General features: G+C 38.1%; 4 protein-coding genes across 4 annotated transcripts; all 4 read right to left on the minus strand.

Annotated features, from left to right (window-relative positions):
- Positions 1 to 543: 543 nt before the first annotated feature.
- On the minus strand, positions 544 to 1,279 carry LOC6644030. Its single transcript, XM_023176688.2, has 3 exons — positions 979 to 1,279; positions 688 to 880; positions 544 to 616 (listed from the first exon to the last, which is right to left on the minus strand). The coding sequence occupies exons 1-3, from the start codon at positions 1,277 to 1,279 to the stop codon at positions 544 to 546; spliced, it is 567 nt and encodes a 188-aa protein (XP_023032456.1).
- A 1,403-nt stretch (positions 1,280 to 2,682) lies between these two features.
- LOC6644031 lies at positions 2,683 to 3,998 on the minus strand. The gene has a single exon (XM_002066734.3). It carries the CDS (start codon positions 3,969 to 3,971, stop codon positions 2,790 to 2,792), a length of 1,182 nt encoding a protein of 393 aa, XP_002066770.3. The 5' UTR covers positions 3,972 to 3,998; the 3' UTR covers positions 2,683 to 2,789.
- Positions 3,999 to 9,275: 5,277 nt separating this feature from the next.
- LOC6644032 (ethanolaminephosphotransferase 1) lies at positions 9,276 to 13,327 on the minus strand. Its single transcript, XM_002066735.4, has 5 exons — positions 12,871 to 13,327; positions 12,723 to 12,791; positions 12,028 to 12,650; positions 11,559 to 11,739; positions 9,276 to 10,576 (listed from the first exon to the last, which is right to left on the minus strand). The coding sequence occupies exons 1-5, from the start codon at positions 12,946 to 12,948 to the stop codon at positions 10,265 to 10,267; spliced, it is 1,263 nt and encodes a 420-aa protein (XP_002066771.1). The 5' UTR covers positions 12,949 to 13,327; the 3' UTR covers positions 9,276 to 10,264.
- Positions 10,676 to 11,426, minus strand: LOC26529228. Its single transcript, XM_015178077.3, has one exon. The coding sequence runs from the start codon at positions 11,271 to 11,273 to the stop codon at positions 10,797 to 10,799; it is 477 nt and encodes a 158-aa protein (XP_015033563.1). The 5' UTR covers positions 11,274 to 11,426; the 3' UTR covers positions 10,676 to 10,796.
- Positions 13,328 to 13,690: the final 363 nt, after the last annotated feature.

The following is a 13,690-nucleotide window of genomic DNA, read 5'->3' on the forward strand; positions in this document are numbered from 1 at the left end:
ACATACCAAATTTGGTGACTAGTTCTTATAGTCTCTTAGATCTGGTCTCTTAGTAACGGCTAGATTGACTCGGCCGTTGATTCTGATAAGGAATATATATACTTTATGGGGTCGGAAAAGTTTCCTTCTGCCTGTTATCTACATTTAGGCAACTTTAATATACCATTTCACCCACTAGGTGCATGGTATAGGAAGCAAAGCTCGAAAATACATATACATCATTTGAGTGTTTAAAATCGCCTCAAAATAAGTCTCTTTAAGCTATTTTTGAACTTCTACCATTAAAATCGCCAGATCACACTGAAATAGAGCTGAACTAACATCACTCGATAAGTCGGAGTATATATCGATATAAATACAGTGGATTGTCAAAAAAGTGAGTACACTGCCATATTGCTTAAATATTTTTAAAATTCCGCGACGCATTTAACGACATTTATAAATTTTAATTCTTTTAACACACCATTGACTTAGAATTTAAATTGCATTTTAGTTTTATTTCGAATGAAAGATTAATTAATTTCATAAATACTGAATGTTACTTTAATCTAATTTAGCGCTTTCAAGTTGTGGACGCCGAAACATTTGAAGTAGTTGCATCAAATGTGCTTTGGTCCTGAAAAGGGTAAAATAAACATTTACGTATTATTATAACAATTTAAGTTAAATTTTTTCATTCAAACACACCGTCTTGAGCCAGTAACCTCATCATTGATGGTGCCATGTTGTCTACTTTCAATATCCTTTTTAGGAGCTGGTATATTAATGATCTGTACTTCCGAGGCCGACTCCGAAACACTTGGAGGTTCCGTTTGGTACAACTGATTGGGGTTTGTCTCTGGTGTGGGTTGAGCTTTGAAATGCTCCATTTGTAGGGAATCTGTATATGATAAGTGATGGTAAATATACATACATAAATGATTTTTCTCACACTCACTAACCATGAGAGCGAATATATTTTGAACTTACGCAAATTGCTGGCCATCATCATGCTTGCGAGCGTGCTGTAATCATCCCAGGCGGGAAGATCGATCAAGAAACCATCCAAACGCAATTGTAAGTTCTCCTCGCCCTTCTGTCGCTGATCATAATGGATTTCTTCCTGACTGTAGCCATACTCATCTGGATAATCATTCATCAGGAAGTCCAACAAATCGCTGCCCTCGCTGCGTGTGGCCCCCGGACGAGCACTGAGTGACCGAGCAGGCTTGGCCATTACATCAGTTAGGGCCAAAAGTACTAAAACAAACACAAACAGACGATTGGTAAATTTGCACATTTCTTCTTTTTCCTTTTGTATTGATAGAAGCGAAAATAGAACCGTTGTGGTCTGACAGCTGGCCACGAATGAATAGAGATTCCATGCCTAAACCTAAAACAAGCCCAAAGAATGGAGCCTGGAACAAAACCCGATTGCTGGACATAGTTCAATGGCCGCCACTGCCGACAAAGTCAATGCCAAAGACTTCCGCATTGCAAGAGAAGACTGCATTCAGAGGGGAATTGGCTTCTTTTTCAATCAATGGGGAAACAATCTTTATGTACAACAGTTTTCTATGCATTTCTAATGCTTCACATTGAAAAGCCTGTGAAGTATTATATTACAGGCGTCAAAATGAAGATCATCTTCTATAATTTAAACTCACATGCTGTGGAATATAAGATAAAAATAATATCCAAATCGACGTTGTACTAGATCGTAGTCATCTAAGTCATTTGGTAAAGATCACCTATTTTATCTGGCGGCAAACCTCGTTTGAAAATACAAAGAACCTTCTGATTCCCTAACCAAACCCCCGATGTAGATGCTCCAGCAACGAGTAAAGATAGCTTGATCATAAGGAACAAGGTTTCTAAGAAACTATCTTCAATATGGCTGTATATTTGGCGTATAATTATAGATCGTATCATTCTGTGTAAAGTATAGATGCAAAATTTAAGGTAAAAATAATAAATGGGTTAAACTATCTTCTTAAGGTGATCTTGATTTTGTTAAAATTTTAAACTCTTTTCTAAAGCTTAATAACCAAGAGTGGTATAAAAACCTTTCTTTAATTGCAAGTTGATAACTAATTCTATTGTTCCCATCGAGATTGAAACATAAAAGAGCATTTACACTTCGCAAGAGTTGTAGAAAACGAGGCCCTCTGGTTTATTTTGACTTTATTTTGGTTAGCTGACCCAATGACCCAAATTTAAAAGCCAACAACACGAGAAACTATTTGTAGTGCTAAATCAACAGAAACATACTAATTGTTTAGCATGTAATAAACCAGTTAAAAGGGGAATTGGTATTATAAATTAGCAGGTAAAGTGGGCTCAAGATCGTGGCCAATGACGAGGTTCAATGACCAAAAGGCTGGGTGAATGTTTTCCCACAGGAAGAAGATGCTGAGATGCCATTGCAACCGCGGTGTAGTGCAAACTGAAAACTGCTTTTCAGTTCAGTTCTCTAAAAAAAAAAATAAACAAAACTGGTTTTTCGGCATAGAAATATTACTTGTCCGCCTGGCCTGGCCTTTATCTTGATTGTAATTACTAATAGTTGGCCTCTGGGAGCTGTCAAACTATGAGAGTCTTATCCTTCAACCGTTAGAATCAAACCGAATAGAACTTCCGCTATTTGCGCTGACTGGGAGAGATCATTAAAAGAATCGTTAGACGTTAGGCGATCTTCATACATATTTTCAAGGGTTTGATTTATTTGTAAAATTTCTTAGCTTAAAACTTTTGCAAAAAAAGTAAGTACATTTTATTTAGCAGTCTACGAGTTCTCGTTCGAGGAATCCTTAATACCCCTCAATCTGGCGGCAAGCTCCATAGCTGTCTCGCCGTTCACCACGGGCACAACGGGCCAGTCCATCGCGTAGCAGTGACTTCGAGTCGGCCAGATCGTCGCCAAGCAAGTCAAAGCTTATGACATCTGTGTCCACGAACTCCTTGGGTTGGACATGAATTGGAGTCGGCTCCTCGTCCAGTTGCCAACTGCGTGCTCCGTTCATAGTATAGGCGGGGGCATCAACAGGTGGATAAAGGGCATTGGCCTGAGCACCGAGCTCACTGCGATAGATGGGCACACTTATAGACCGCGGTTGAGATTGTGGGGACAAATCTCCAATGGCCAAGCGGTTGGTATCCAAGTAAGTCTCACCTCTAAGGGAGCGCGAGTTGCGATAGTAATGTGAACCAGCTTGGTTGTAACCCTCAAGCAGACTCGATCCCGCTGTACTGCTCGAAGCGGAAGGCACAGCTGGGGGCAGGGCTTGAATCAGCTCTGGTTCCGCCTCCAAATGATACGGTTTAATCAGCTGGGGCATGGGGATCAGTTGTGGAGGCAACACATCAACTTGCTGACGCGCCTGCAGACGTGCCTGCTCATCATCACTGGCCGAGATGTCCACATGATAAGGAGTGCGGCCCTCAATGAACTCCGGCAAGCCCAAGGCTGGCTGCGAAGGCTGGTGCAAGGGCGAATGATGGCGATTATAGAAGGACTTCAGTGATGAACTTCTCAGGGGATGCTTGCGTTTGGAACTTTTCGATGTGACTCCGTTGCGTAGGGAAGATTTCGATAGGAGATCTATTAAACTTAGCCCCTCTTGAGGCCCTTGTGGTATAAGTAAGATCATAAAGTTCTCCAAATCCGCCCGGATGTTGTATTGACCCTCTTGCCGCTGATCATAGGTGACGAGACGACGGCGCAAGGGGTCGACGTCCGCCTCAGGCAATGGAGGAGGCTTTAAAAGATTCGATTGATTGTCCCCATCCGAGTCTTGAACGGGTGCAATGGCTGGGAATTCCTCAACCTTGTTGGCCAATGACTCTGACCCACTTGCCAGTGGGCTGGTGGGTGTGGTCGACGCCATCTCGGTTGTCGAACTGGCGCCCTTTATGTAGGACGCAAGTGACATGGTCATCAGCTGCTGCACTATAAGCAGCAGCAGCATCAATGTGAAAGTCTTCGGACTCATCGTGATCACAACGTTCTTGACTCTCGCGCTTCTCAATCGCAACTGATTCCATTCGGGCCTAGAGAGCTTCAACATCAATGTCGGCGCAGGCGCAACTTTCATATTAAGCCCATCTCTGCGGACGTCGACGACGCAGTCAACGTCGCCGTCAACGCTGGCTTTCTTCTCCTCTCCCACACGTGTGTGTTACCTACCTGCGGTTCTCGTTCTGGTTTTTTGCTTTATTTATTCCAATTGAAGTTTTCTCTCTCTCTCTCTCTTTCTCACACTCTCTTGACATTTTTTTCTTTTTTTAGCCGTGCCCATTTCGAATGCGTGACTTGGAAGCTCCGTATTCATCTCTGTTGGGCTGATATTGATATTGGCCAGCCGTTAGGCGGGGGTGGAGGCAAGGCGCTGCCCGGTTCCCAGGCACAGTGGGCTCTGAATACAATTTTCACGCCAATTAGCTAATGAGGAAGCATTTTCGAGCTCTAATAGCCAAATCACGTACGCAAAATTGATCGCCGTCGGGACTTGTCAGCTGAGCAAATGGGCGATGAAAACAAATCGTGGGGGTTCTATTAACTAGCCACTGGCCACGGGGCATATGTGATCTTCTATAATAAACTTGGTCATTAGAACCACATATGAACTGGATACCAAATCGTCGGAGTTGCAATACTCTTCACATAAAGCAATACTCAACTTTTATCTCGGTGACAAAATCATTGAAAAAATATCTTAAATATTGCGGATGTTCTCTCTGCTAGTATTTCAATAATTATAGTGATGAGAGGGGGCGTGGACAATTATTTTTTTTTGGAAACAAACTTTAAATATATAATTAATAAATGTTTTCCACATGGCAGAAGCCAGTGTAAGTTAAGTAAGACGTCGCGCCGACTTGGATATACCGTGTACTATTTTAGCTTCGTAAGACAAAATTTAATTGTGTATATACGAAACACTAAGCCTTGTTCAATGGATAATTTATCTAAGAATAAGTTAACTGTCTTTAGTCCGAATTGAATAATACATATTGGTAGATACTTTTTATACCCTTACCCAAAAAGGGTATATTAATTATGGTCAGAAGTGTGCAACGCATAGAAGGAAGCATATCCGACCATGTAAAGTATAAATCTTTTTGATCAGCACCAATCGAGTTTATATAGCCATGCCAAAGCAAACTCATCCCAGGCCGCTTAAGCTAAGGCGTTGAAATTTCGTATGTGGGCTTTAATATACTGGAGGGATTCAGTCGGATCGGAACACTATATCATATAGCTTCTATAAAAAAGGCAAAGTCACTTAACTCAAAACCATAGTATTAACATTTGTTCGTTTAAAATAGCAGTAAATGAAAACTTCATGAAGATCGGGTCGTTCTTTAATAATACATACATATGCCACGATGCCTAATTGTTGTTTTGGGTGTACGTAAGATTATTTTCGGATTGCAAAATAGTTTTATTTGACGAGAAAGGCTCTAGGAAGTATGTACGATGTTCACCAAACACCTAATATAATCCTAGGTACACCCAAAACAACAATTAGGCATCGTGGCATATGCATAATGATAATTGCATGCTTTTCTTACAACTTCGCTGGCCCTACCCATGTGGGAAACGGAATTATGGATAGATATGTTTATGTAGATATATTAGGAAATACAATGCTACCATGTTCCAGTTGGGAAATGACTATAAAATGGACATTTCAACAGGATAACGATCCGAAACATACCAGAAAGATTGGTTTGCATCCAAAATATCGATGTTATGTTAAGGCCACCTCAGTCCCCAGATCTTAATCCGATCAAGACCTTATGGGGAGATGTTAGGCGGGTTGTGGCAACATCAAATCCATCAAAAAAAAACTGGGCTTTGGCAAATAGTTCAAAAGCATGGTCGCAAATGCCCTTGAACCCTTGGCAGGACCTTATCGGTTCGATGATCCGCCGATGCGATGTCGGTATTTAAAAAAAAAGGCTATACAACACAGTATTAGACATTATTAAGTGAGAAGAACTCAAAAAATCACTTTTGAATTAAATTAAACTGTTGTTTTTTTGCCTCCTTTGTAACCACTACTATAATTATGAACAGGCACTTTTTGGTGTATTTGGCAAAAGTCATAAAAAAATTATAAAAAACAATATAAAACAAAAGGAATCTTATCCTATTCTCATCTTTATATCCCATTCTTTGAAGAATATGAAAAAAAAATTTAATTTTTAACGCTTAACATGTCGAAAAATTAATTTAAATGTTGCAAGGTGATGCGCTACTATATTTTTGAACACAACTGTATATGCAGCTTTCTAGTTTCAGCTCTCATAGGATCAGAAAAACCTTTGTAATATGTATTTCTGGGACTTTGGTTAAAAAATGGATTACTATATTTTATATGTAGCTATAATACAAGTTATGAAACAAGTTAGAATACATTTCTCCAGCTTAAGATTGTATGTAAGACGTTTTTCCGCTTTGACCCCTGTAGATAACGAAAGAGTAAAAACCCCTTACAAGGGTATACAAACTTCGGAATGGTCAGGTTAGCCACGGCCCTCTCGTTTTTTAAAATAAGTGGTGGGGGCATGGCAAATGTTTTAGGCAAACATACTCTGAGCGCATACTAACTGAGTCTTCAAACCCGAACATGGCTAAATCCACATTCCTGTTGATGCTGATTAAGAATCTATGTATATATGGGATATGTATGTACTTTAAAGGGTTGAACACGCTTGCTTGTTTTCTTTTATAAACGATACTTTTGTAGACTTTACTATAGGTATAAATATTAGCTTGACATATAAAAACGAAAGCTTGACAAATTATTAATTATTAACATTTAAAGGAGTTTAGCTCTATAGTGTTAATTAAACAAATAGACAGGTGGTCAAAAGTTGTGTCAGAATAATAAGTTGAAGAAGAAAGAGAGCGGAATGTGGGAAAATTATTATGTTTATTTGGTTAGTAAATTTATTTAATTAACAGATAATGTCAAAAATATTTGTTTCCCTCGAGAAATATTTTTTCTTCTTTTGAAATTCCGGAAAACCAAGGAGATTGTTTTTCTAAACGAAAAAAACATTTTAAATAATTTATTAGAATGGACAACCGCAAAAGAAGACAATTATTTTATTATCCAAAAACGTTTTCATATAATTGGACAAATTAGAGATGTGAAAATAGATGGATTAATAATATTAATATTAATAATCAATTGCAAACAAATAAATAAGTATACATATATGTGTACATAAAATAAGGGGAGAGGGCCCAGTTATGACATTCTGAAATATTTTTGAAATGCGGTATTGAATGAACACCGACACCAACGTTAATAATCGCATTGTACCAAATATCGTGTTGAAAAACTGCGAAAGTGACATGGACGACGAGGAATAAAAATCGTTGTCATTTATGGCCATTGGAGGCCAGTTTCTTTTGTGTTGTTCATTGTTTTTGCCATTGAAGGCCTTCATAATAAATTAACAATTCGTGTGACATTCCATCCTTAAATTTCTGATTTTCAGTGAATTTCTTAAGGTGACTCATAACTGGGCCTAAAAAAAGTTATACAGATTAAATCTGTTCCAAAATTTTTTGAGTTACTCAAATAAACATACTTTCTTTGGAAAAAAGTTGCATTTGGTTAATATTTAAATGTTAAACTTCTTAATTTTTAATTTCCCGGAACTGAGGAAAAAATTTTGAGGTTTTTAAAACCCGGCTCATAACTGGGCCCTACATTCCCCTACATCTCCCCTACATTTTTACATAAATTGTTAGTATTATCCTGTCTCATTTTACCCTGGTACCGGGATAATTGTGGCACCTGTTGAAGTTATAGATTATTAGGTTTATCTACCCCGGACAAAGTTTTTAACAAACAATTGGTTAAATTGTATTGCATTGTACAATAAAACGAATCATATTTTTATCTGTAAAATGGGATAGCTTCCTTAGAAACTTCTTATCGGAAATACGGTTTTTATTTTTGTAAAATTATTTTTTATTAAAATGAATGTTTCAATATTATTTAATCCTACATATAATTAATACCTAAAATATTAGAGTGTCAATGAAATCGAAATCCCTTAATTCGCGATTGAACAGAATATACAGAACCATTATATTTCACGTTTTGTTTTTGTCACGGTAGGCTATATTTCCAAAGGAACTAGTTAATAAAACTAACTAATTAATTAAAAAAACATAAAAAAAGTTTTATTGTCTTTTATGTTTATCTATAATTATCCTTTATTTTTCTGAAAAGCCTATGGATTTATTTGCATGTATCCTAGTTCGAAAATCACGCAAAGGAACATCCTTTTATATGAATAGTATTCTATTTAGAGAGCACTTGGCATGACTAGGCCCGAGATTAGTTCTCGATTTACCATAAAGCAGGTTTATCATTAGCAGGTTTAGGTTTAATTTTTGATCACTGAAAGATTGATTCATTATTCATTTATTTATCAAAATTCACCCTGAGCAAAATATGTAAATTGACAATAATTCGATTTGAAAAATTTTGAACAATTCTCAAACACCTTTTACTTGGCGAATGCATGACTTTGCCTAATTTTAATCAATTTTTAGTAAGAACTTTTAAATTAAATTTTAATGGTTAGTCACACTAATGCACATTTTATCTTCTTAAAGGAGATAAATTATGCCAGAGAACAGAAAAGTATTCCAACCTAAATCCCGTGAAGCTCTAATTTAATCGATTTTTTGATATTTTCAAGTTAGAATGATTTCTTTCAGTTTGAATATATATCAAAAAAATTTGAAAATATTGACAAAAAAGAATGTGATTTTTATTAAAATTGGGTCGAAATTAATTGATTTTTTTATACAAGTAATTTAGCTGTGAAGTCGTTTAGAAATCGGTTTAAAGTCTGAAAAAAGACAAATTGACTAAACATTTATATTTAATAAATTCTATAATTCACAGTTTTTGACCGATTTTCATTTATGTCCTAACAATCTTCAGTAGATAGTATCCCCGGAAACTTATATTTTGGTTGGTCAGGTACAGACCCCGCTCTGGCCTAAATGCTTATGGCAGATCATTCAAAGCACCGTAACCTCGTTGGGATTCAAATTACTTTCAATATGAAAACAAAATATTTCAGACTTTGTTGTCGTTCAAATTCTTTTCGCATGACCCGCATCGCTTTGTTGTTGTTTCAAACTGCATTACCTACTCTCCGAGATATGACATCTAGATATAGCCGCTTAGTGGCTTAAATGCTTAGCCAACCAGACATTTATCATTGCCCAATCTGATTCAAAACAATGTCAAAAGTGTTGTTTTGAAATAAAGTTTATTTTTTATAATTGTCTTGTCACTTACACAAGGGTAGAGAGAGAATGAGATGTATGAATGTTTGTAGATAGGGGCGCGGGGTTGGTTGGTTGGTTGGGTGGACGGGGGGGGATAGGCGACATTTTCTAAGTTTCATTCCTTGTTTTGTTTTACATAATATTTTATTAAGCGTGCTGTGTGTGTATAAGTAGTTTATAATTTTTAAATTATTAGAGGTCTTTGCGGTCATTAATTAATTAATTAATTAATTGTAGTAAAATGTGTGGCCATCGTTTGTTTTAATACAATACAAAATAAATTAAGCATAGCACAATTATAATTATTCGATAATGTCTAGAATTAAGGACTAAAAATCTGAAAACTTTAAATATAATTTATAGGGCAAAGGAAGTGATTGGATATTTCCTTTGGGCTAGCATCAAGTCTTAAATGTAAAGCGAAAATAAATTAAAATTATTCACTAGTCTGTTCAGAATTGCGTTTTTGTCTTTCTCTTAAGGATTTTAGGTAGATTGGTTATTAAGGTATACGTACATACATATATATAGGACTGTTGTTTGCATTGATATTAACTTTGTTTAGTCATTTGTTAACATTTCTAGATAACTAGCCGACTTTGTTAGAGGTCATGGTCTAATATCATTTCGCCATCATGGTCTTTCGATAACTTGTCATGGTTAAAATGGAATAATGTTTCGTGGTGTTATGTTTAAGTATAAACAATTTTGGTGTTGTAGCTAATTAAAGTCCGTTCTGGAATTCCAGCAACAAGAACATTGATTTCAAAGCAAAAAAGGACACACAAAGAGGGGACGATAATGCGAACTCACATAGAACAAAATTACATATAATCTCACAAATATATCGAATTAACTAATCAGCCTCCTGCGCAACAAAATAATAAAACCCTTTTCTGACTGATACAAAATAGAAGCAAACGTTGAAAGCAGCTGCGCTCCCGGAAGAGCCTACTCCTGCTTGAGTGGCTGCTGCTCAGGAAGCTCCTGTTTGAGCTCCGACTTCCGTCTTTCCATTTCAGCATCCGGGATGCGTTTGTGCACGGTGAAGCATACACGATTAAAGTGCTCACACATCTGATTCACAACGCTGGCCCCGTAATGCCAGTGGGTGAGGGTCGTCACAATTAGCAGCATGTAGAGTAAAGGCCTCTCCAGCAAAGGCATCCACAGACTAAGCAGCAGCGAGGCAATGTACATGGATGTTTGCCAATGCCAGGCCTCGCATCGGGTAACAGACATTTGGGCAACAATTAAACGACACTGCAAAAGGGAGGTTAATAAATTAATTAAAATATTTTTCTGTTGCCTTATTTGTGTAATTTTCAATTGGGAGAAAGGTAACGCTTTATAGTAGATTGTTGTTTGTTTTATTTCCATTTGTTGTTCCATAATTTTGTTGAAAATTTTAGCTTGCTTTCAAATTAAAATGAATTGCGATCAACATAAATTTACTATGGGCCTACTGGGTGGAGACTTCTGCCTAACGCGACAATCCACCATTCTGCATGCGATCGGTGAGAATTTGTTGGATCATGGGATCAGCCTCGCGCGGAAATACGAACACGCCACGATCCCTTTTCAAGTAGCGATGGGCTCGATCCTCATACCATCCATAGATTTGATTCTCGGTTATCGGCACAGCTGTGGCACGCTTAACAACAAATCTGGTTGGCTCCTTGGCAGTGCCCTTCTCAGCGACAGTGGGAGACAGTTTGGCGGACAACTTCAAGGATTCCGGATCATGCTGAGCCCGCATTTTCTGTATTTCGTCATCAGTGCAATTAAAGTAGGGCCAGTCATGGCGAGCATAGAACTTCAAGCTCAATGGACGCACATAGTCACCAGGAACTGTGAGCGATTCATCTGCTGTGTCATATCCTTGCTCTTGCATCATCCGTCGTCGTTCACGGGTCACGTCCTCGGCACAGAGCCGTCCGCCGCAGCAATATGGAGGCATGGTGTAACGAATTTCGTTTGTTTGTGTACGCGTGTCTGTTTTATTACTTGCTGGTATGAGTTTAGATGAGTTGTGTGTCGTGTGTCGTATGTCGTTGTGGGGTCAAGTCACAACTCGTGTGTGTTCATATTAAAAACAAATTACTATGGCACTTAACTCGGAGACCGCAAAAGCACAAACAATTCCTACAACAAACAACAAAACTAGGTGTCGACTTGTTTGCCAGCTTCTTATCTAACTGACTCATTTGCAATCATTCGACATCGTGTGATAAGAAATACTTACGCTAACATTGGAGAAGACAGTGCCACTTAGCATGAATATTGCCCTGGGATCGGTTTCCATTATATCATTGGGTGACAGATACGGCCAGACCAGGAGCAGGACAAAATATGTGAGGAATGGCCACATGGGACGTATGGCCTCCATTGGAGACAGCAAGCGTCCTGTGCGTTTCGCATATGAGCTGAAAATGGAATGAAAGCAAAATTGTTAATCAGCAATTAGAGAAGCAGCTCAAGAACTATATTAGCATTAAATCTTTAGAGCAATATAACCAAGTTACTGTCAAGATAGTGAACACACATTTATGATACAGTTTCTGGTTTTTAGCACTCTGATTGGCCTTTAAACATTTGTGGGGTGATAATTAGCCTCGATATATATTCGCTAAATATACAAAGACAATGTTTATGTTATCAGGAAGGCAAACAATTGGGTGCTCAGTTCAATGGAAGGCGAATGGTAAACTCACTTGTAAACATTGATGATGACCAAGGGTAAATTTGCCATGGCACTGATATGCAGGACCGCCTCCATGACGTTACCCAATGGCAATGTGCCGTATGATCCCAAGGGTATCTCGAATTTCCAACGCTCAAAACCCATAAACCAAGTGATCAAGTACATAGCTGTGCTGCCCCACATGCTGAGATCGTATCCCCATGGCAGATACAAAACTCCGGTATTGTATTTCTCCCAGTGGGATACAAAGAAATTGAAATAGACTGTAAGGCAGACGTAGTACATTCGCATCGGTCGCACGGAATACACCTTGCTTCGACCGAATATACTATAAAGGCATGTGGGTATCAGCATAGCTGTGTACGAGTCTAGGCCATGATCGAAGAGTTCTCCCAGCGGTCCGGAGAGTCCAATGCGACGTGCTTGCTTCCCATCAATGCCGTCCAGGGTGTAGGCAATGAATATATTGAGGCCGGTGGCTAACCAGACCCATGATGGTATCGGAGTGGTGTCCTCCGCTCCAGAGCTGGCGTCAAAATTCCAATCATAATACGAGAGTAGCACAAGATTCATGGCACTGAAGAGGAAGCCCAAGAATGTCATTAGATTTGGCGCGAACCAGCGAGGGAAGAACTGCAAGGGGAAAAGACCGATGGCATAAGTGATTCATTTAATTATTATTATTGATTTTTATGATGCACCCACCTCGACAAGCCAATTCCAGAATGGATGCATTACATATTGGCTAAGCGGCGATGTGTCTATGGCGCTATACTGAAAATATATAAACCATCAAGGCAAAGGGGGTTAGTTATGGTCATAGCCTCCCATTATCCTCTCTTTTCACTCCCACCTTGTACTTATCGAACCCATCAATTTGTGCCCGCGTCAGGTATTTGTGATTAAGTAATTTTCTTATTAATTCCTTCATTTTCTCTTTTTGGTTTTTGTTGAGGATTGTCGCACGTGCGTTCCACTAGAAATTCAAAGCTCTATTATATCTCTTAAATATGTATGTAATCTAAAAGAGCTGCAGGGCTGTGGTGAAGTGAAGTGGAGTGGAATCGCTCCGCTGATAAAAAAATATATTACAGAGAGGGCCTGAAGTTGCTTTTAACGTTAATTGGAACCGTAGCTCAGCACATTTTTGTAAATTGAAAAGGCCTCCCTCTTACACCACCAACACAGAGATAAATTGATTACAAATTTAAAGCGCGCCTTCCAACAGCCTTCGCGTAAATTATTGGCAAAAAAAATACTTTTTTTCTGCGTCTGCCGGCTGTGGCTAGCTGTTGGCGTACTGTATCGATATCGATATTTAGGTAAAGGGGTCGTTATATATTAGTGATCAAAAATGAGTAACGTTTAAAAAATATATATGTATTATAATAATACAAAATTATCTCTAAAAGTCTTATTTATTATTTCTTAAATTTTTATGAACTTAATTGTTTTTTGAACATTTATTTACAATGTGGGGGACAATAAGTAAACTTGGTAATTGATTTGCATGACGTGTAAAAAAACCATAGTAAGAGAGATTTCTTAAGATGGATAATTTGAAAGAATCGTCACCAGGGCACTCCGCTTTTAATATTTTGAAGTCGGTGTGAGCTGTGCAACTAGAATATAATAAAAATAACAATTTATTGTAAAAAGGTGCATACGATTGG

This window comes from Drosophila willistoni, assembly GCF_018902025.1.
Source record: "Drosophila willistoni isolate 14030-0811.24 chromosome 2R unlocalized genomic scaffold, UCI_dwil_1.1 Seg167, whole genome shotgun sequence".
NCBI classification, from domain to species: domain Eukaryota; kingdom Metazoa; phylum Arthropoda; class Insecta; order Diptera; family Drosophilidae; genus Drosophila; species Drosophila willistoni.

Bases quoted from the DNA above. Each gene is read 5' to 3' on its own strand.
- LOC6644032 (XM_002066735.4), bottom strand. From the start codon at position 12,948: ATGAAGGAATTAATAAGAAAATTACTTAATCACAAATACCTGACGCGG. The intron at 12,792-12,870 runs GTGGGAGTGAAA...ATATATTTTCAG, and splicing joins ATGGGTTCGATAAGTACAAG to TATAGCGCCATAGACACATC. The intron at 12,651-12,722 runs GTGGGTGCATCA...TTCCCCTTGCAG, and splicing joins TCTGGAATTGGCTTGTCGAG to TTCTTCCCTCGCTGGTTCGC.
- LOC6644031 (XM_002066734.3), bottom strand. From the start codon at position 3,971: ATGAGTCCGAAGACTTTCACATTGATGCTGCTGCTGCTTATAGTGCAG.
- LOC26529228 (XM_015178077.3), bottom strand. From the start codon at position 11,273: ATGCCTCCATATTGCTGCGGCGGACGGCTCTGTGCCGAGGACGTGACC.
- LOC6644030 (XM_023176688.2), bottom strand. From the start codon at position 1,279: ATGTGCAAATTTACCAATCGTCTGTTTGTGTTTGTTTTAGTACTTTTG. The intron at 881-978 runs GCAATTTGCGTA...TATCATATACAG, and splicing joins CGCAAGCATGATGATGGCCA to ATTCCCTACAAATGGAGCAT. The intron at 617-687 runs GTGTGTTTGAAT...TACCCTTTTCAG, and splicing joins GAGGTTACTGGCTCAAGACG to GACCAAAGCACATTTGATGC.